The 21247-nt window shown below is 40.3% G+C and overlaps 2 protein-coding genes across 7 annotated transcripts; one reads left to right on the top strand and one right to left on the bottom strand.

Annotated features, from left to right (window-relative positions):
- Positions 1-72: 72 nt before the first annotated feature.
- On the top strand, positions 73-9109 carry FAIM (Fas apoptotic inhibitory molecule). Of its 4 annotated transcripts, none has more exons than XM_052791172.1 (6): positions 78-143; positions 2399-2456; positions 3119-3254; positions 3623-3851; positions 5308-5357; positions 6824-9109. In XM_052791172.1, the coding sequence occupies exons 2-6, from the start codon at positions 2413-2415 to the stop codon at positions 6971-6973; spliced, it is 609 nt and encodes a 202-aa protein (XP_052647132.1). In that variant the 5' UTR covers positions 78-143; positions 2399-2412; the 3' UTR covers positions 6974-9109. The 4 variants fall into 4 exon arrangements, with proteins under 4 accessions (XP_052647134.1, XP_052647132.1, XP_052647136.1 ...); XM_052791173.1 differs by lacking the exon at positions 78-143 and adding an exon at positions 483-531; XM_052791174.1 differs by lacking the exon at positions 2399-2456 and having other exon boundaries at positions 73-143.
- Positions 9011-21243, bottom strand: PARP9 (poly(ADP-ribose) polymerase family member 9). Of its 3 annotated transcripts, XM_052791168.1 has the most exons (10): positions 21166-21243; positions 20648-20687; positions 18349-19181; positions 16709-16936; positions 16411-16629; positions 15088-15163; positions 14259-14633; positions 13334-13482; positions 11130-11304; positions 9011-9929 (listed from the first exon to the last, which is right to left on the bottom strand). In XM_052791168.1, exons 1-10 carry the CDS (start codon positions 21178-21180, stop codon positions 9622-9624), a joined length of 2418 nt encoding a protein of 805 aa, XP_052647128.1. In that variant the 5' UTR covers positions 21181-21243; the 3' UTR covers positions 9011-9621. The 3 variants fall into 3 exon arrangements, with proteins under 3 accessions (XP_052647128.1, XP_052647130.1, XP_052647129.1); XM_052791170.1 differs by lacking the exon at positions 20648-20687 and having other exon boundaries at positions 21166-21221; XM_052791169.1 differs by lacking the exons at positions 20648-20687; positions 21166-21243 and adding an exon at positions 20423-20601.
- Between the last annotated feature and the right edge of the window lie 4 nt (positions 21244-21247).

Here is a 21247-nt window from a genome sequence, read left to right as displayed (position 1 = left end):
GGCCGGCCCGCCCGCCCGCCGCCGGCGGCGGGGAGGGGAGGGGAGGGGAGGGGGGGAGGGAGGCTGGCGTCCGCGGGGCGGCGCTGGCCGCCCGCCGCCATTTTGAGGCGCGGGGAGCCGAGGGGGAGGAGAGCCCCGCGGAGGTAGGAGCGGGGCCGGGAGTCGGCGGGGCGTGGGGCCGGGCTGGGCTCGCCCGATCGCCCGCCCGCGGAGGCCTGATCTCTCCTCAAGGCGCCTGGGAGCTGGCCTCCCTTCCCGCCCCGGGGACGCCCCGACATGCATCGCCTAGGCGGGACGGCCGGGCCCGCCCGGGCTGAGGGAGCGTCTCCCCGGGCTCCTTGGAGACCGCCTGGCCGCTAGAGGAGGAGGAAGCAGACCGCGTCTCCGTCGGAGTCTGCTTCCGCCTGTTGCCGCGGGCCCGGCCCGGAGGAGGGGCGGGAGGTGCCGGGAAACCTCCCCGGGCGGCGGCGGGGCTCTGGGCCTTGAGGCTCGGGCAACCGCGGCTCGGAGAGGAGTCGCCTGTTCTCGCTGGTATGGAGCATCGCGGCCATCAGCAATAAGCTGTTTGAGGAGGGTTGAGAAATGTCGCTGCCAGGACTTAATTAAAAAAAAAAAAAATTTTGCTGGCAATAGACGTGGGTGGTGGGGAGAAATTTGCCGTCTCTGGAGTTCATTTACGTCCTAGCGCACCATCCCCCGCTGTGTACTACCAGGCGTGGATTAGGTGGATGCAGAGCGGTAATCCTATCCTAGTTTTCAGAACAAGTCCTTATGTATAAAGAAGTAAATCTCATTTTGGGCTGCTGACTTGATTAACAGAAAATGCAGCGAAATGAGAGGGTCGGCGGTTAGTACAAATCCGTTTCCTTGGATTCGAGCCAGCGAGTGACTGTCTGGGGGCTGGGCTACCTGTGCGGCAGGCATCCCCTAGTCGTGGGGTAGCGTACCGCTTTCCCTTCGGGCTCTGATGGTATCGACTGTCCTTCAGAAAACATACAGCTGGCCTAGAGTTTGGGTTCAGGTTTGATTTAAAAAAAAAAAGTGTATTACCACATTACCGTGATTTGTTTTTTGTTTTTTTAAAAAAAGGAAATTGTGTGTTTCGGGATGTTTTCTGACCCTTTCAGCATCGATCCTAAACTATCTGCTAAAATTCATGCAGCAGGGGTGATGCGGCCTCTGTGGGTAGGCTGTAGCTGTGCTCCAGGTGCCACCTCTTCGGGCATTTCTTTTTGTGCCCGAGGCCACTTCTTGTGTCGATCAGCTGGCACGGACAAGGAGCCCCTGGCCCCCGCTCCTTTGAGGAGAAGGGGAAGGGGGAAGCGCGGACATACACCCTGCCTGACTTCCACCGTCTGCCAGGGGATGTGAACCTTCAACAGAAATCAACCCATAACTTTAGGAACAACCAAAACAATCTCCTTGGCATCTGTTAGGTGGTGTAGAGTGCTCACTACTGTGAGAATTAAATCCTTAGATCCTTAAAGTGGTTTCACTGTTTTTAAAACTTATTTTTCAGTTTATGAACAGAAATGTGTGCAATTACTGACAAAACCACGGACAGTAATACAACAGTGTACTCGAACGTGTTTTAAAATAGAAGCTTAAGACAGAGTGAAGGAGGTTTAATTTTTAAATGCACACCCTGTCATGCTGAAGAACCTACAACTTACAACTTCTAATTCATTTTTCACTGAAAAGTACAATTTATCAAAAATTCACTTATTTGCATTTACTGAAATTATGCTTAATTGATATGCACAGGCTTGATGCAGATAGCTCTTACATGAATTAATCTGTTTACTGAAAACGATAAATTAAAAGTAACAGCAGTGTTGTAAAACACAGTCATGATCTAAAAATGTCCTAAGTAAGAAACAAGTGATTTCTCTGTGGTTCACATAGACTTTATGACTGAATTGCCTGGTCGAATTGCTAATGCGATTGTTGAAAACTACTATAGTGGTTTAGAAAAATGAGTAGGTTGAAGTTGTTGTCTGTGCTATTTCACTTTCCTGGAGGTGGCAACAGTCCATAGTTTGTTACGGTTAGTGACTGAGATAGGCAGCTCTGGATTTGGTTCCTTCTTTGGTCAAGCTGTTTGTTTCTAAGCTTTTGCTGACAAGTTAAGCAAACCATTTTTCCATCAAATAACTGACAAAGTTATGATGTGCTGGTAAAGTTAGGATAAATTGCACATACTAATTTTGCCTTTTTGTCTAAGAAGAAAAATTATGTTTGTATTTCATCATATATTATGGTAGTGCCTGATAGTGCATGACACTTTAAACAAATGTCCTTTATCTTAAATGGAGAAAACAAGAAAAAATTTAGGCCTCAACACTTCTCTGCTGCTATTCTGCTTTCTTTTTTTTCTTGCTGCTAATTGGATTAAAAGCCGTTTTGGTTACTATGGCATCCCGTGAGGAGATTACTGTCTGTGAAGATGAAGTAAGGTAAAAAATCAGAACTGTGGCATGAGCAGATTTGGAAAGATATCCACAGTTCCAGTGGTCACTTGTGACTGTATCTAAACTTTAAAAATTACTTAAATGAAAGGATATCTTGCCAGATCTCCTCCCATGGGTGTTTGTATGTGCAGTTGCATTTCTGAATGATGTAGGTAATGTTTATGAGAGAGATTACAGACAAATCTGTTAAAACAGATAATAGCTAAACTGGTCATCCTGATTACTTTTTAAGTTTAAAAGGCTAAAACACTTTCTCAGAGACCAATCAAAATACTGTATTTTAATGCCTGCCAAGAAATTGCAGAACCGTCCAGGAGCATCTGAATTCAAAGTATAATTTTGTAACCATACTACCAGCTGAAATTGAAGTTTTAGAGGTTATATATGGTTATGGATATATATGTCTTTGTACAGTGTTTGTCAAAGTGAGTCTGTTTAACTGTCTGTTTATATTTTGTGATATTTTGTTATACTTGAATGTTCAAAAAACCATGAAAATATAAGCAGTTCTGTAAGCTTATTCTTTCAAGTCTCATTCATCATTTGTAAAAAGTGACTCTCCCTGAAGGGCTAAAGCTTTGAACTATAGACATCAGTAATTGAACTCTTTCAACAACAATTAATTTACTCTGTTGGTGTTTCCGTAGGTCTCGGTACAGCCACTTAGAGAAGATGACAGATTTGGTGGCTATTTGGGAAGTAGCTTTAAGTGATGGTGTTCATAAGATTGAATTTGAACATGGGACCACTTCAGGAAAACGTGTTGTCTATGTTGATGGAAAGGTGAAATTGCTATGTGCTCAAAATTCACTATGATACAGATTATATAAGTGCACTTCCATGCAACAGGCATCAGAACAAACAAAAGACTAATAAATGCAAGTGAGCTATATTCAGTTGATTAACTTTACCTAATTTAATGAACTGCATCATTCTTTTTTTCAGTTACAATTAAGGTGTGAGTATTCATGAAGTGCTTTGCTGTCCTTGGGCAGAGGCACTCTAGACGTACTAAGTATCACGTATTCGTTCATTCTGAAATAATAGTTAAGTACTGAGTTGTTTTCCGAGTCCTAGTTCAATTTTTTTTATACTAAAACATGCATTCAGGTTTATCAATTAATACCCATTGTCTTTGCCATATTCTACAGGAAGAAATAAGAAAAGAATGGATGTTTAAATTAGTGGGTAAAGAAACATTCACTGTTGGAGCAGCCAAAACAAAAGCTACTATCAACATTGATGCAGTCAGTGGCTTTGCATATGAATATACTTTAGAGATCAATGGAAAGAGTCTCAAGAAGTATATGGAGAACAGGTCAAAAACAACCAACACTTGGGTACTGAGCTTGGGTGGTACGGACTATAGAGTTGTTCTAGGTAAGTAAACACTGAATGACTTCATGGTCGTCCTTTGAATAAACTTGTATGCATTTAATAACTGGTAATTAAGAGAAAGCACGGTTCAGTGGCTAGCACTGGGTGGTCTGGAAGTTTGGAATTAGATGCCAAAGGCAGTCTGAAAAATAATGGTCTTGTTACACCTGTGTGAGCCTGCTGTCAGTGTTCTGTTCTACAGCAGCATCGTCTAGTTTTAAAAAAAGACGGGGGGGAGGGGAGGTTGGAAGGAGTTACAGCTTCTATATCCATAGAGCTGCCCTAGCAAGACAGTTCTCCAGGTGGAGCATGTTACAGAAGTGTAATCTATGTTGTGATCAAACCTGCTGTGTGTGTAAGTTTAACCAGCTAACCAGGCTTTCCTTCCAAAAATCATAACCCAAAGTCAAGGAGTCTTTAACTGAAGAAGTACGACAGTGCTATTCTACACTTTTGATAGATTAATCAGCATCCTTTTTTCTGCATCACTTCTTAACTACAATTTTAATCTAAACACTTCAGATGATGATTTTTCACTTTCTTAATAGCAAGGCAGTACATTTCTTCTCTTCTGCCTCCCTTTCCCAAATACATTACAAGCAGATGGGAGGAAGGGATCCCCTGAGGAATTTGTCCATGGCATCTAGTGGGAAAACTTCCATTTAGGTATTGCTGTATGGTTATACCTGGAGACGAGATCTTGGGCTGTGATTTCTTCTTAAGCCTCAGGACAGAATGAACTGCCCTAAGATGAAGGGGGGCAGGGAAGAAAGACAATTTCAATGCCAGAAACAGATTACTCTCCGTACAGACTTTTAATCTCCCTGTGCTTTGTTAAAAGACAAGCAGTGTTCAGCTCTCTACTGATGTCCTGTGGATGACAGTGTCAGTAATGTGAATTCTAGAGCAAAGTAATTTAAGGAGGATGTGCTGGGAAAAGTAAAAGAATATTCTATTTTAAATGAAAAAAATCCAACATTGATATTTAAAGTGGTACTTGGGTTTTCAAGGAGATTTTAAGAATACGAACAGTTTGATGGATGTTAAATAATGCTGCTTTTGAGTTAAACTGACCTGGAAAAAATGTTAGAGCTTCACTGAATGAACAGCACTCAAATAATTAGTAGAAATTACTTGACTTTTCTGTCTTCAAGTTTTTCAGTTTAAGAATGTCAGAATATCTCTGACAATATTCAGAACAACCCAGCGTTAATAGCCAGGGCTAGGGAGAGGTAAAAACGTATGTTCAAAGCAAAAGTTGTTTGCCCATTGATGACAGTGTCCCATCTCTCCAGTGTAAGAACAAACCCTGTAGCCTAGGTATTATGGCTAATTAGGAACTTCTTTTCACTAAGTAAAATTCAGCAGTAAATTTTTAAAATTCCTAGAACTTATCGTCTGTAGGGGGAAAAAAAAATATCTTGTTCTCTTTACTTTTTGTTTTCTTTTTCCTTCACAGAAAAGGACACTATGGATGTGTGGTGCAATGGTCAAAAAATGGAAACAGCGGTATGTGATCGTTTCCAAAGGCTTTTCACAGGCTATAGCTAGATAACCAAAGCTTAGCAAAATAAGCCACAGAGGGGCACGTTACCTTGCTTTACCACAGAGTATGAGCATACACCCAGGCAGCCAGTATGTTACTAGTCTGTTCTGAATGTCCTTCACTGTATTTTATAACTGACAGTATTTCAGTTGGGATGCCAAACATCTATCTATTTAAGAGTAAACAGTGCTTTTATTTACACTTTTTAGACAAGCAAAATAAATCTTCTGGGTCAGTTGTCCAGGGTTTTTAGGGAGAAGACTTTCTAGGGAGAGGGAGGGACTTGACTTTGACGCAGAGTGTAGAGCCACCTCATCCAAACCTGCTCATGTTAGTGGTGACTGGAAGTTGAACACGTTGTCTGTTATGACTCGCAATTTTTTCCATCTAGAGATGGTCCCTAATGCTTAGGGCTTAAGAGTCTCATTGGAACAAATCAAATCTTTTGTCTTTGTCACATCTGCATTAATTTTTAGAGCTGCTTGACAGCTAGAAGGCTTAATCTATTTGGAGTCTTTTTAGATTATGATGGCTTTCAATGTGCATACTATGTAGGCTTCCACATCCTTGAAGGATGTGCTTTCTCACTAGAGAATTGTCACTATGATTACTACTGCCACAAGTAATCCCCTGGATGAGTACAAATTGTAAAACCAACAGTTTTGCTGTACTTCAGAACAGGATGAAAAGATTCACCAAATGCCTCTTCAGTAATTAGTGGAAGAAACATCCTCTCTCAGCGAATCAGAACTTCAGCTCTTGATGGTTCTCAGCCTTTTCTATAATGTAGTAAATGCACTAGGAAGATATTCTTGCAAGCTACGAGTACGGGTTTAGTTGTCAAACTGTGCTTGCATTAGAGCGGCACACAGATTTTTCTACTCTCCCAAAGATGATGACAAAACCACAGCCATGCATGGCAAAATCTGTAACAGGAAATTACATAACTGCAGCAGGAGCTGTGTATCCAAAATATACAACTGTTATACTCAATTCAGGGATCTCTTCATTCTGCTGTAAAAGGCACCACTAAATAGTTCATCTTTTACTGCCACTTCAGCATAGGTTTGTGTGGTACTTATTGGCTGTACTGCACAACTTGGAAGGAAACTATCTTTTCTATTTTTGTTTTACTGACATGGATCAACGATATTAATTCACACACTCCAACTTTACCATTTCTGATTATGTGAAATTTTTATTGTCATCTAATACCCACAAACCTTTAACTGGACATCTTGACAAAGTCCTATCTGAGATTCTGCAGCTTCGTTTCAGCGTTTGCGCTGTATTTGTTGCAGGTACCTGCAGCTGCTCTAATTGTGGGATTTACAAGTGATCTTGACCTTGAAAACAGTCTGATGCACTCAAGCTTTTACTTTACTAAAATAGCACATGTCTGTTTTTATTCTTATCTCCTTTCTCCCAGGGTGAATTTGTAGAAGATGGGACTGAAACTCACTTCAGTGTTGGTGATCACAGCTGTTGCATTAAGGCTGTCAGTAGTGGAAAACGAAAGGAAGGAATTATTCATACCCTTATTGTGGATGACAGAGAAATCCCAGAGGCTGTGGAGTAGCCTCTAGTTAACGGATTATTGTAGGACTAAGTTCAGAAATTTTCAATTACTGTGGTAATTATTTTAATATGTACTACTTGGTACATCTAGTTTGTGCTGGGTTTATCTGTATATGAAATTATTCTTTCTGAGGACCAGATGAAAATAATTATATACAACTTCTTACATTACCAGTTTTTAAAAAACTATATATATATATAGAATATATATTGTATCACTAAGTGCAGAGGACACTGTTCAACTTAAGTAGAAATTATATACTAGAAAAAATCTTGCTATAATAAAATGGAAGATAAATATTCAGTGAGACTGAATTCTTATAAACTGCAGGTGTATGTGGAGGGAGGAGGAAGCATGTGCTGGGCACTCAAGTAAGCTGTTAAAAGTTTTCTCGGTAGTTATTTTTTCTATTAAACTGACTACCAACACTTTCAGATGCAGTCAAGAAGAGTTACAAAGTTCATTAAAAGGTTATTAGTGAAATACATTGTTACCAGTACTTGTGTAACAGTTTAAAATAACACTGCATTATGAAAACTGTTCTTTATTCCGAATAGGAGAAATGATGTTACATTGTGCCAAAAAAAAAATTCCTTAACGTTTTCTGAAAACTGATGCTTGTTAGAAGTTGTTGCACTGGGTCAGAAACTCTGTACTGAGTTTTTTCAAAAGAGAAAACAGGAAAAAAAAAATCCTGCCATGAAACTCCTTTAGAAAATGAAACCTCTTGAAGCAAGCTGAAATAAGAACTTATTCTTGTTCAATGCTGTCTAACAAACCTTAAATCTACAGCTGCGTGTCTTCCTGGCAGTAGTGCGTGAATCAAGAAACATGAGGAAAAATGGGACAGAAATAGAGGAGAAGAGCTGGTTGCATAAATGGAAAAGTTAAAATAGGTATAGACTAATTCTGTTCTCAAACTTCAAGCATACTATCTAAAAGCAACTTTGGGATTTCTGTGAGAATGAGACTTGAGGTAGATGGTTCTTACAAGTTCACAGGAGGGTTTGCTCATTTAACATTACACTAGAGCATATAAGGCTCACACACTACAAAAGCTACCCTTTTGCAACAATGTAGACATAGCTAATCTTAAAAATAATTTAAAAAACCCAAACAAAATATTAATATTTTCATTTAAAAGTTTGTTTTGCAATGGTTAAAAAACCAATTTCCACTTGCAACCTCACTTAGAGTTCAGAATTAGACTTTTATAACTTAATTTGTTTTGGACTTGTGAGTGGTTCCTAGCACTGTGACTACTATCTTGGGAGTTGCAGGTACAGTACAAATGTGCTGGGAATTCATTAACAAATTATTCTGAAAAGTTTTATTAAACATTAATTTCATGTATGGTTTAGGGTCCAGGCTGCTCTCCATTAGCACAGTACTTTACATATGGATGAAATGCTTTTCATATGGCAATGTTGTTGGTTTTTTTTAATAGTTTTATGCAAGCCCTTTTCGCGCCAGATAATTACAGTTTTAACCATAGGTGACTTTTCAGTCTAGCAGCAGACCTGATATTGACAGATGAGCCTTTATTTCTGTATTACAGCACTGTTATAAGCCATTTGGATGTTTAGTTAGGACCATAACTGGTAGTTTTAAATGCTTCAGATTGGACAAATCTGCTAGTAGCTTTTAGTTCGGGGCAGTAGATCTGTTTTAAACCCTGCTAACATCAGAAATAGTTTCAGGCTTTAGTACAGAAAGTTTCAAAGTACCTGAGAGCTGGACTGAATCCCCTTTTACATTGAAATGAGCATAATGGCTCTTAAGCTTTTCCATTTACTGGCTTCAGGTCAATACAGAAGCAACGTGGCAATACTAGCTACAAGGCTGACACTGTAATCTTTAAAAGATATTGGTAAATGTAGATTAATTGAAGAGCAATTTCAAGCTGTAGCTTGAACCAGTTCCCTACTATTTTGTAGCCTTTCAAAGAGACTGAACACATCTGCGAAATCTGAAGCTCAAATACAGTCCAAGTCATGTTCTTAAGACTATATTGAAAAACAACAGGTTAGCTGATAGTGTCATTCATGCTTTTTATTTTGAATACATGTGTCTACAATGCTTTGAATATCTTAACCAATAAAAACTCTAACAGCAACTACTATTAGAAATCATGAAGTATTGCCTCACATTTGTCATAACTGTGTGTATTTAATAGCATGTCCCTACGTGGGAAATAGCTTTCACCTGATATATTTACCTATTTAAGTCAAAAGAAAATTTAATCAAAGGCACAAAAAAGATTTCTTGGGTTTCATTAACATATGCAATATCTCAGATTAAGAAAATGTAATGGAAGAATGCCAACCTAAGCAAACATCAAGTTTATAGTCCCATGCTCAGAACACTTTAAGGCATAAAGTACATGACCAGATAAATGTTAAACTGTATTTTGTGATGCTTTCCCTTCTGTTTCCATTCACAGATAATTTTTTTCTAATCTCCTTAAGGTACTGACTTACTTTTTCTGTTCATGGATATTTCAGAGCACTTTGCACAAGGCACTTTGATCACAGCAATTTACTAGGTAGAGCGTCCTCCTAAAATCTAAGTACTAGGCTTTGTTCTGAGGGGGTCTTCACAATAGCTACAGTTCTGATTAATTCTCACTCAGCATGCTGCTGGTTTCCTCAGAGGGCCACGTACCTCTCCCTTACTGGGGAACAAGTCAACAAATATTGTGGAAGGGCCCCAACACTGTTGCAAATGACAAAGGTGTCAGGATTGTTTACATCATCTACTAAGCTGTCATATACCTTAATGGCATCCCACTCCACTGCCGGTGGCATAATATAAGATGGCTTGCCTTCAGTGTATAAGCCTGTTAATACATCAGCCTCAAACACATACATTTTAGAGTCTGTTTCCCATGTATCTTTACCCTTGATTAGGCTTTTTGGGTTCCTTTTAAAATAGATGCCAGCTCCATATTTTTGTTCTGGAAAAAGAAAGAAAAATATTTAGAAGAAGAAAAAAAAAAGCCTTTAACAATTGGTTCTTTTGGGGTGGTAGTACTAAGAGACTTCTTCTTGATTCAATATGACATTTTATGTTACTGCTCAACGCATGCCATCCTTTTGGCAGTAAATTTGCATTAAGTGGCTCTAATGCTAGCACTGACCTCCCATTGAAATCATAAGCAATGACAGCTGATGGCCATTCTGATTTTACTGCTACTGCAGTGGTGACCGTTCAGATTTAACTGTTAATCCAGTGATAGAAACATCAAGGTATAATGTATTTATGTAAACACTTCAGTTATCGTGTACTAGGACTCTGACAAGCACCAAAGAACGTAAGATTTTAGTAATGCAAACTACAAAAAAAAGCTTTGAGATTTACAAGGAGAATGCTGCATAAAATGTTATTACAGTATCATGGAAAAGTGCAAAGAAATTAAATTAGACCATCATCCTACTTATTACTTTGAAAGTGTGAAAATGGGCCATGTACATTGCATAGACAAGGAAAGGCAAATCTCCACTTTTTGAACAGTTTGTTGCCTGAAATCCTGGCTCTGCATTTGACAAGCAAAACATCATGCCCTTCACCTATTGCAGGATGAAGCGCTAAATGCTTATTCTTTCAGTTTCTGAAAATATCTGTCTACTACAATATTCCATAGACACCACAACTTTCTTCCTAACTCTACTATAGTTTGAATGGCAGTCTGCTCAGATTATCTGCTGTCTCTGATTGCACCTGATTTCAGCAGGAGTTTAGTAGTTAGAAGTACCTTCCAGCCTCAATTATTCTGCAATTCCTTTGAACATGCTTTAAAGCATCAAGCTGCTGAACGCATGTTCGCAGCAAGTAAATAAGGACATTTATTTTGTTGCATCACTCTTTAAAGAAAGTCAAACTTGGACACGGCATTGAGTGTGTATTAACAATGCTGTCAACAGTGTCTGGGCTAGGCTAGGAATCTAGGCTTATCCTGCCAGAGCCTTACTGACTACGGTATCAGGAAGGAAAAACAGGAAAATCTTACTGTAGATAAAAAAAGTAAGATCATATGACTCTAAATGTGGGTAGGAAACAGTTCTTGTTTAGGAATGCCATTTTTTTCTGATTTTAATCCAACTTTAGTAGTCAGTCACTGTTCATTTTGATTAAAGATGCCAAAGCTAGTTATTACCTGTTGGTGGAGAATACATCCTGTGAAATCCAGTTTGGCACACTGAGCTACAGAACTGAGCAGGAACGTGCTGGTACAATTTGTGGGTTATTTTGGAGGTACCTTGGTTTTCCTCTAGTTTTTTTTTCATTTGTTGGAACGCAGCAGATAAAAGAGGATTATGTATCTTTTCAATCTGTAACATAAATAATAGTATAGTATAAGCAAACGGAGACCAATATCCATGAAATCCATGGGTGCTCTTGTTCTGGCTATGTTCTTCAATGCAAGAACATTTGATTTAGCTTATATGCATTGACCGTGTAGCAGTTAAGGTATCTGAAGTGTGCAACTGATCCATAGGAGAAGAACCATGCCACTATCCCATGCCTCTCATTGAAATCAGTGGGAATATATCCTAGCGTACTGATTTCCAGTACTTGAGTTGTGCTGAACAGATTGAGTATCAACTATATGTATGTGAGAATAAGCTGTGTGGGTGCTTACAGCTTAATCTTGTAAAGAACTGAAAGTGTCCTGTAAGGCACGGAGAACCTCAGCTCTTGATTGATCAAAATTTTACAGCTCTCAAGGCAAAAAAAGGTCTACAGATAAGAGGGGCTTTACGTTAGCTTGTCTCTCAAAAGCATGGCTGCATGCAGCATACCACCACACAGAACTTCAGGCAAATTGGCTACTCAGCAGCTCTCGCTGGCATACCTGACTCTACCAGTGGACTAGTCACAGTTGCTATGGCAAAAGTCAGTACCAGGGGCCTGCAAGGCCTCTTCTCTAGCAACCTGCTCATGCCAGACTTCTGACTGCTCAGATAAAAACAAGCAGGTGCTGAAACATGATCAAGCTTCTGCTCTCATAAAAGTAATTTAACTGAGTGTCCTGGTTTCAGCTGGGATAGAGTCAACTGTCTTCCTAGTAGCTGGTACAGTGCTATGTTTTGAGTTCAGTATGCAAAGAATGTTGATAACACTGATGTTTTCAGTTGTTGCTAAGTAGTGTTTAGACTAAAGCCAAGGATTTTTCAGCTTCTCCTGCCCAGCCAGCGAGAAAAGCTGGAGGGGCACAAGAAGTTGGCACAGGACACAGCCAGGGCACCTGACCCAAACTGGCCAACGGGGTATTCCATACCATGGGACGTCCCATCCAGTATAGGAACTGGGAAGTGGGGGCAGGGAATCGCCGCTTGGGGACTGGCTGGGTGTCGGTCGGCGGATGGTGAGCAATTGCACTGCGCATCATTTGTACATTCCAATCCTTTCATTATTACTGTTGTCATTTTATTAGTGTTATCATTATCATTATTAGTTTCTTCTTTTCCGTTCTATTAAACCGTTCTTATCTCAACCCACGGGTTTTGCTTCTTTTCCCGATTTTCTCCCCCATCCCATTGGGTGGGGGGGGATTGAGTGAGCGGCTGCGTGGTGTTTAGTTGCTGGCTGGGGTTAAACCACGACAGTCCTTTCTATGACCGATCCTCAGCGCAGTATTCTTTCAAATTCTGTTGTAGCTTTTGCGTTGAGACTCGACAAAGTCTTTAGTTCTGCAGATCAAGAAGCACTTGCTTTCATCTGATTGGTATTTGCTATTATTTCAAAGTTAAATACCTTTCTTGTATGAAAGGCAGTTTGGCACATGGCAGTCTGGTTTCCAGTTACCTGCTCTTACTACTAGGTGCACAAATCCCTGTTTACAAACTTCTGTATTTCTCTGTGTTACACAGCCTCATCCTCCTCCTGTTCAGTAAAGCACTGATATCCAAGCAAGATCCCAGCTTCAACATGCTACTAATCAGATCATAACTGACAAATTCAGTTGCTAATTTTTGGTGTCAAGCTCACAAGAAGAAGACAGAGACACTACATTAGTGTCCTGGAATATTGTACTCATTCTAACATACCAATCTCATATTTCTCTAGAGTCCTATAAAGGAACATTTGAAGCATGAAATAAGAGACAGAATATACAGTACAGTTAAAGGACTTCTCAGAATTCAACCACACTTTTGGAGTGATTATTTGAGTGGTTATGTTTACTCCTAATAAAAAGTATTTTAAAGACTACATCTGTTTTAAGGATTAGGCTGATTTGATCTTAATTTTTTAAAAGCAATATATTGAAGTAGTTTATCTGAGTTTTTTAAGCATGTTAAACATGTTAGTTCAACTGTATCAGCTGAGATTTAGCTTTTCCATGAATACCCTCTTTACCTTGAGAACATGAAGCCCAGCTTTTTCAAACTGTTTCTGTCTGTCTTTAAACTCCTGAAGGTGTGACTCCACCAGTGAAATCTCGACACGTTTAGTAGTATTTGTCTTGTGAAGGTGTCCTTCTGAAAGCTGAACTGCTTCTGGTTGGCCTGGATACAAATAAGGGAGTAAAATTTTCATACATCATAATAACTGAAGCAAAGGCAAGGAGGAGGGATCCAATACTGTAGTTTGGTAGTTTAGTTAAGAAAAAAGAATGTTAAATATTCTCCAAAGTAATGCCAGAGGCTAATATTCAGAGGGACTGATTATTAATTTTTTCTACATTTATTAAAGAAAACCAGACAGAGAGGGAACCAAAGAAAAGCAATTTATCTTCTCCATTACATCTCTTCACAGCCCAACTTTCTTATAACGGTATCTATATTGAATGACTATACAAACACAAGGAAAAGTTGATCACTCAGTAGCTTTTGTAATGCCACTAGTTCTGTCAACTCTTAATGAAAGTCAAGAACTCTGCGGAACAAGTCCATTGGTGGGTCCTGCAACAGTGGTCCAGCTGTAGTTAGCAAAAGAGCTCAGCAAAGGTATATGTTAATTAAGTGCAAGTTTTCTAAGTCTCCAGTGGCCAGGCTTTAATTTTAAGCTGTACTGGAGCTGGCTGTACAACAACGGCCAACCCCTATGTAAACTGTGCTCTGCTGGGAGTATTGCCAAGTGAGTAACCAAAGCTAACAAACGGTCTTTCAGGGGCTCATATGATAAAAGGACAGTAATATCGGTAATTAAAGCAATGCTCAGTATGTGTGTGAACTGAATGCAATTCTGTCCACTCTCAGCAATACATAGATATATATTGCTTCATACTTGACCTTATTTAGGCACTTGTTCATTTAATTAGTCACTTATTTACTTTACATACCTATTAAGTACAGCAGTTCCTCTTGTTTGTCTGTAATCTTCTTTTGCACACGAAGCAGTAGTTTTTCAGCTGTGAGCACTGCATCAGTCACAGCATCAGGAGGGCCCTGAAATTCCAGTCTTGCTTTTCCATCTCTCACTTCTTCCCATATACATACACTAGAATGCTGCTCTCGAGATAGTTCCGCAAACTCATTTTTACCGAGGCTAAAAATGTAGTTGTTTTCAATAATAGCATAGTGACTTTCCTGAATTTGTACCACACTTTTGATCCATGATTCTGCTGCTTCCAATGCTGTACGTGTGTTCCCTCTAAGTTCAATAGCTGGTTCGTTATTTGCAGTCTCTTTTATGCTTTGACTGCCTGACTCTGTACCTAGAAGAAAGATTTTTTTTGTTGTTTTTTAATACAAGTGCATTGGAAGAGTGAAGGGCTTTCAAGTGCTGTCACAAATTCCTACATGTAATCCAAGATGTACAGTGCAAGGCAACATACTACTCTTCTGGTATGCTCAGAAAAAAGAAATTAGATACCAGAAGGTAAGGTTTCCAGGACACACACCCTCCCCCGCCCCCCTGCAGAGTTTATTTGCCTTCTACTAAATAACTTTCAACAAGTTAGGCACTGACAATTTTTATGTTTGAAAAAATCTTACAAGGGACTGCCTGGTTCCATTCCTATTAATGTAAAAATGCGAAGCACTCACACATTTTTCCCTCCCCCTTTCCCGAAGACACAAACACTAAGTTATTTTTAAAGGGATGTGATTTCAGATTCACAAATCTGGAGTGCTCATTTACTTGAAATGCCTCTTCTGTTCATTACTTACTCAAATGATCACTTCTGTTGTAATACTGCTTTTTTTCCAGTTTGTGTGCTGCTGAATAAAATTTTCTCTGGAAAACCTTAAAAGAGAAAAGTTTAGGAGCAGTTTGCAATCTCTGTTGTCAAATAAGCAATTTGTCTCTTCAAAACTCTGTTAGATAAGCAGTTTACAGCTGTAGTTACCACCCCCCCACCCAAATTCTGAAATCATTAACAGCTGACATTTGTCAACTTTTCCCAAAATTTTATTCCTGACAATATCAAGTGCATTTGTGTTCTACATCTCCTAAGGTAAGATACCTTACATGCTGAATGGCACCTTTACCGCGTCTTTGTGGTTGTGGCATATCTGGAACTCAGAGAACCACAGCAGATAAAGGTATTCATTGCTTGCAGTTTAATGCTGATGAATCCTTACTCAGTTTTAAAACTCAGACTACTCCCCGGCCTTTACCCCAAAGCTCCTCTTCATGATCACGCATGGAAAGCCTCTGAGAAGCGCTGGTCTGCTAGGCAGTGGATTTGGCATCTGGCAAATTGCCCTTCCTTCTTTTTTCAGCAAAAAGAGTTTCTGCTGTGCCCTGATTATCAAGGGATTAAGTGATGAGCACATAGCTGTTATACAGCTTCCTTCAGAGTTTCTGGGACTGTTACAGAACATGGATCTGATCTTAGAACCATAGAATGGTTTGGGTTGGAAGGGACCTTAAAGATCATCTAGTTCCAACCCCCCTCCACCTAGTTCTTGTACCCGCTGAAAGAATGGATGGTCGAAGTTAATGGGAACAAAAGCAAACTCTGTACTTTTGTAATAGATGGCTATCTAAAATAGTTGTGTATTAATCACATCAGCCAAATATTCAAAAGGTGGAAAATGGCACACTGCAGTTGAAATTATCCACTGTCCGCTTGCAACCCTTCTATCATGTTAGGTCATATAATGTGTTGATAGTATTTTGCCCTAGGAACTTCATACAAAAAAAAAAATGGTTAAAGAAATTTCCTGAGGAGGAGTAAGTTTATTCCCTAATGAGTTAAGCATAGACTCTTTCTTACAAATTTGCTGACCACCATGAGAATTTCAGAGCTCCCTCCCCTTATTATCAGACCACAGGGTAAAGACTTCTGGTTTAGTGAAAATAGAGATTTGTAAAAAAAAAAAACTGTTAATGAGACTTAATGAGACAAATAGTTTCATAAAGGGACCTGCTGCTCACAAATGTTATAAGTAGTACAGAATTCAGATTATCTTAATTTGTAGTCATCTGTGGGAATATTTTTACAGACTTGGGTTTTCCTTACTGGTAGTTAACAACAAATTTGTTACCTCATAGGCATTCTGGTCATCTGGGCAAAAGACAAACTGCACTTCTATCTTCTTCCCAGGGTATGCGCTGGCAAAATTTAAAACCCCTTCAATCATGATCTCTGCCACTATATCAACAGGCAGCTTTAACGACCAAATCTCATTTGCTGGAAAGGAAACTGAGAGAGATGACCAGTCCCAAAAGTAATGCAGGCATCTTGTCACTGCAGCTTTGAATGCCTGCAGGAAAAACAAGTGTTTTAATCCTCACATCACTCAACATGAAAATCAATTATAATCCAATTTAACTGATCATCACCTCACACAGTAACACCCTGTGGTGGTATTGCGGCCATACAATGTGCAGTACAAGCTCACAGGGCAGATTATACCCTTTTGTTATTATGACTTCCTTGTAAGACAAAGAATGTCTAAGATGAGACTTAAGTTCATCTTGAAGAGCTGAACCCGCTTTTTGCAGCAGTCCTCTTGAAACCGGAGTGTAAGGCTCACCATTCACAGACACAGAATTAATGATAGCTGTAGTCTGAAAGAAAAGAGTGCAAAGTTTCAGTATACTTCAAGTTTACTATTTGCAAGCTTTGCTACTATAGAGAGCACTCTTTCTAGGAACAATTCTTTTGACTGCAGCAGATCAGCTGTTTGAAAGATTCTCTTACTACTTACTACTAAGGGCAGTGCTGGAATGCATCAAAGTATGCACCTTATAGTTGCAGTAGATGCACACATTTTTTTCAGAAACCAACAGCATGCATAAGACCTGTTCAAGTCATCAGAGTGTATTCAACAGAATTATTACCGCAGCTATAGAACTGACACATAGGCGTCTTATCAAATGCAATTCTGCAGCCAATTATCAATGAGCAGGAGAGAACTATGGCTATGTCTGCTATCGCAGCCCACACAGATGCTCCCCATGTTAGGGTAGCAAGCGCTCATCACCGAACTAGTGGGGTTAGTGCACACAGGGGAACTGCAAAGCTATGGTTGCTTCCAATTCCCAGTGGAAACAGCAGATTCCTGTAGTAGGTCTTCTGTATTTCAAATTAAATATGTAAAATGCAAAACACTTGTTTACAGAATGCCTATAACAGCAGTAATTGTTCTAACTTAAATTGCTGAAGATTATCTAAAGATACAAGACTTTGGAGCATATTCTCCTCATAGTCTTGAAGGCATGTGGTATCCTTCAGTGCTGTAGAATTGGTTAATAAAATTCCCCACAATGTCAACTTTGTGATCCTTTGCTCTCAGGTGAAACAAAATGAACTTCCTGTTCAATTAAGATACTCCTTTAAAAATTAAGACTTTTTTTAAGATACAGTATTTGCTAAAAGCAAATGCCATTCCTGTGATGCAGCTTCCAGTCCAAGAGTTCTGTTGGATTCCTATGACTAAGCTCATATATTTTGCGTCAGATTTTCTAGCTAAAAAGTTAAATGAATCCATTTAAATGATGCACTGTTTAAAGGTAAGGTGCACATCATCTGTACAAGTTATTTTCAGCTGTTTCAGTGTTTGCTGAGTAACTCCAGTAGTGGTATCTACGAGAACATAAATTATAGGAAAAAAAGCAAGGCAAAAAATAAGAGTAGAATTCTAGGGAATGCATGACAAAATGTGAACTCCCATGATGTTTTAAGAAGATAAACATTAACATAGGGATATATTATTATTAATCATCCAATCTTTAGCTGCTTCCTATTATACCATAACAGAATGTATACAAAAAAGAAATAAAAACATTCTAATATTTAATACCCATTTAGAAAAAACCCCAACTCCTTGCCACTATAATTTATTTACCATTTGTAAATTCTTATCAGGCAGAGAAGATAACTATTTAGTGGACCAATACAACATGTGAACTCTTGGGCTCCAAATCCTGCAAAGAGTTGGAGGCAACTCCATGTCCAACATATTACGGGACAGACTTACCTTCTGCTCTTCAAGGAGTCCTCTTACGATGCGCAAGCGAATGCCTTCATATTTGATGAAAGCTGAAGGCTGGCTTGGTGAAACTGAAAGTGTTTCCTGAAGTGAACTGGTATCACCCAGAAACTCTTCACAGGCCTTCTTCATTTCTGCAACTGTAGGCTCATAAATGTTCACCAGGCGGATTTCCCTGAGACAGCTCGGTGGACTTGCCTCAACAAATTCCCTTATGGCCATTACAATCACTTGAGCACACAAATGGAGCGGGAAGCCAAAAATACCTGAACTGACTGCTGGGATAGCCACAGACTTTATAGTGTTTTCTGGAGCACTAACGTACTTCAGAACATTCACAATAGCTTCCTGAAGTAGGTCACAACACCTTTCCTTTTCATAAGTAGTCCACCTTGGACCAACTGCATGAATTATCTTCTTACAAGGGAGCTTCCCTCCACCTGTCACAGCTATTTTGCCAGCTGTGAGTTTCCCATGCCTTTGAATATGAAGATTGCTTTCCTCTTGTATTTCTGGCCCTCCAGCATTCACAAGGGCTAAAGCAAGGCCTCCTCCATGATCTAGACACTCATTGGCTGCATTCACCAAAGCATCAGCCTTGTGTCTTGTGAGATCATCCTTACAAACACAAATGTCAATTCCCTGCTTTAGTTTTTTCCTGTATACTTCAACAGTGCATTTTGGACTTTTGAAGGTCAATGTACAAGCAAACTTTCTGTAAACGAGATTACTTAGACAGTCCTTTCTTTTCTCAAGAACTTCATAGGCATCTTTGTTGATGGGGATCATCAAGCTGTCCTCATCCATTACCATGCTTGGCCCTAGGATACAGAATAATATAAAGTGAAATCCAATATACTACTGTCAAAACATTGCTTTTTATATAGAAGTGTGGTTTATAGCTCTCAATTTTATCCTACTGTCATTACGTACCAATATTTTTTGGCATAGTCTGATCTTCTCTCTCCCCTTTTCATAGGCTTAGAAAGCCCAACTAAGAAAGGCACTAAAAGATGACAATAACAGTATCACTGTGCCTGTAGTGACTTGAGGGTTTGGGTTTGTTTTGCTGTTTACCTGAGGAGGAAGTTTGGTCAAGATGTGTCTCCTCCTGCTACTTGTTCTCTCTTTCTCTTTCCTACTGTTTATTTTCCCCACCATTAGACTGGCACAACCATTGTTGGGAACATATTCTTAAATGAATCAGTGACATAAACTGAATTAAAAAAAACTCACAAAACCACACCACAAAACTTAATTTGATTTAGAGCACCAACCTCAAAGACTGGTGCAGCAGCACAGCTGAATGGGCTGAGAATAAATGGTGAGAAGGAGCAAAAAGGAGCAGACAAGTGTGAGAGGCATGTCTTTGAAACAGATGCTGTAACAGGGCTTTGTTAACTGGCTGCAGTGCCACCATGATGCTGTGCTGCATTTGCCACTAAAACTCCAGCTGAGAAAGCAAATGTGAAAAGCCATGCCATAATCAGGGCTTCAAAATGCTTGTAAAGGCAGAAAACACCACTTCTCCCTCTCTGAGCTTGTTTTGCTGAGAGGGCTGAAGCCTGCCTCTGCCCTCTCCAGGGCGTTCTTAGCATTTTGTTACTGATTTCCAGCAAGGTCCAAGGGTGAGTACCCCAAGCCTTTGCAGAGTCAGTGACTCACAGCCACATCAGCAGAGGAACACTTGCTGATGTGTTCATTTAACTGTGCCACAGAGATCTCATGATAAGCTTTGTCTTTAACTCTGTGGCCCTTCTTTGGTCTGCACTTAAAGCCCACAAGCAAGTTCTTTCTTTGTATAGAACTTATGAATTCAGAAGTGCTTTTTAAACCACTTTTTTTAGGGAGCAAAAATAATGGTAAAGAGTGGGACAGTTTGTATTTTATCATTATGGCTATACAGCCCTCTCCTGGCAGATGTCAGCAGTACTATATGCAGTAGTTATGTTAATTAGTGTAAATCAATTTGTACAAGTTTAATCAAATTTTCCTCCAGGGTATGCTACCTGCTTTTAAAAAAAAGAGAGTCTAACGTTTTGCACTTATAAAGTATACACACTGGTTCATCAAAACACCTCTGAGCTCTTACTTTTAAAAGAGAAATGCAAGCAAATCCTGTTGAAGTAATGAATAATAATGTTGATTCATAACCGTGTCTAACTGACACATTTCGTGTTGCTTTTGGCTATTCCACATTGATGTTTTCCAGTTTGCTGGCTGCAGCTGGCAATTTTCATCCTAAATACAGGAATACGCTTTGCAGATGGCTAAATGAGAGGCTTACCTAAACCGCTCTTCTCTTCCGAGGTCCCTGGACTGTAGCTCTATTGTAAAAAAACGGGAAAGAGAAAATACACACGCGTTACTGCCTGACGGGCTGCGTTCCTACAGGAGCAGTTCTGTCGCAAGCGAAACAGCCGGCGCCGCCTTGCCCAAAATCTGTAGGAAGTTTCCGGACATTTAAAACGCTACTCAGAGCTGAAATTGCAGCCACCGGACCACCGCGGGTGAAGTTACCCGCGGCTTCCTCTCGCTCCGGCTGACCTGCGGGTGGTGAGGAGGCGGGAAGCTTCACCTCACCCCGAGCGCCAGGCCAGAGAACAGCACTTTTGTCTCTCCCCGGCGCCTAAAGCCCCTTGGCCGCGGGGTGCGCGAAGCCCCGCAGAGCCCGGCCCGGCCCGGCCCGTCGCGCTGGGGCACTTCCAGCCGCAGCTCCCCGGGCCCGTGAGGGAGCTGCTGCCCAGCGGAGGGCCAGCCCCGGCCCTTCGGGCTCTCCCCTCCGCCTCCGCCCCGCTCTCTTACCTGGAAGATCCCCATTAACCGGAGCGGCGAGGCGCGGCCGTCTCCCCTTCAGCGCCGGGAGCTGGAGCGGGGCCCGGGAAAC

Source organism: Harpia harpyja, chromosome 7 (assembly GCF_026419915.1).
Source record: "Harpia harpyja isolate bHarHar1 chromosome 7, bHarHar1 primary haplotype, whole genome shotgun sequence".
NCBI lineage: Eukaryota > Metazoa > Chordata > Aves > Accipitriformes > Accipitridae > Harpia > Harpia harpyja.
This window is presented reverse-complemented; position numbering and strand designations above follow the sequence as displayed.

Coding starts and splice junctions, on each gene's coding strand:
- PARP9 (XM_052791168.1), bottom strand. Junction 14,634..15,087: donor CAACAGAAGTGATCATTTGA/GTAAGTAATGAA, acceptor TCTTTCTTCTAG/GTACAGAGTCAGGCAGTCAA. Junction 13,483..14,258: donor GGAACTGCTGTACTTAATAG/GTATGTAAAGTA, acceptor ATTTGTATCCAG/GCCAACCAGAAGCAGTTCAG.
- FAIM (XM_052791172.1), top strand. CDS start 2,413: ATGGCATCCCGTGAGGAGATTACTGTCTGTGAAGATGAAGTAAG. Junction 2,457..3,118: donor GTCTGTGAAGATGAAGTAAG/GTAAAAAATCAG, acceptor GTGTTTCCGTAG/GTCTCGGTACAGCCACTTAG. Junction 5,358..6,823: donor GTCAAAAAATGGAAACAGCG/GTATGTGATCGT, acceptor CCTTTCTCCCAG/GGTGAATTTGTAGAAGATGG.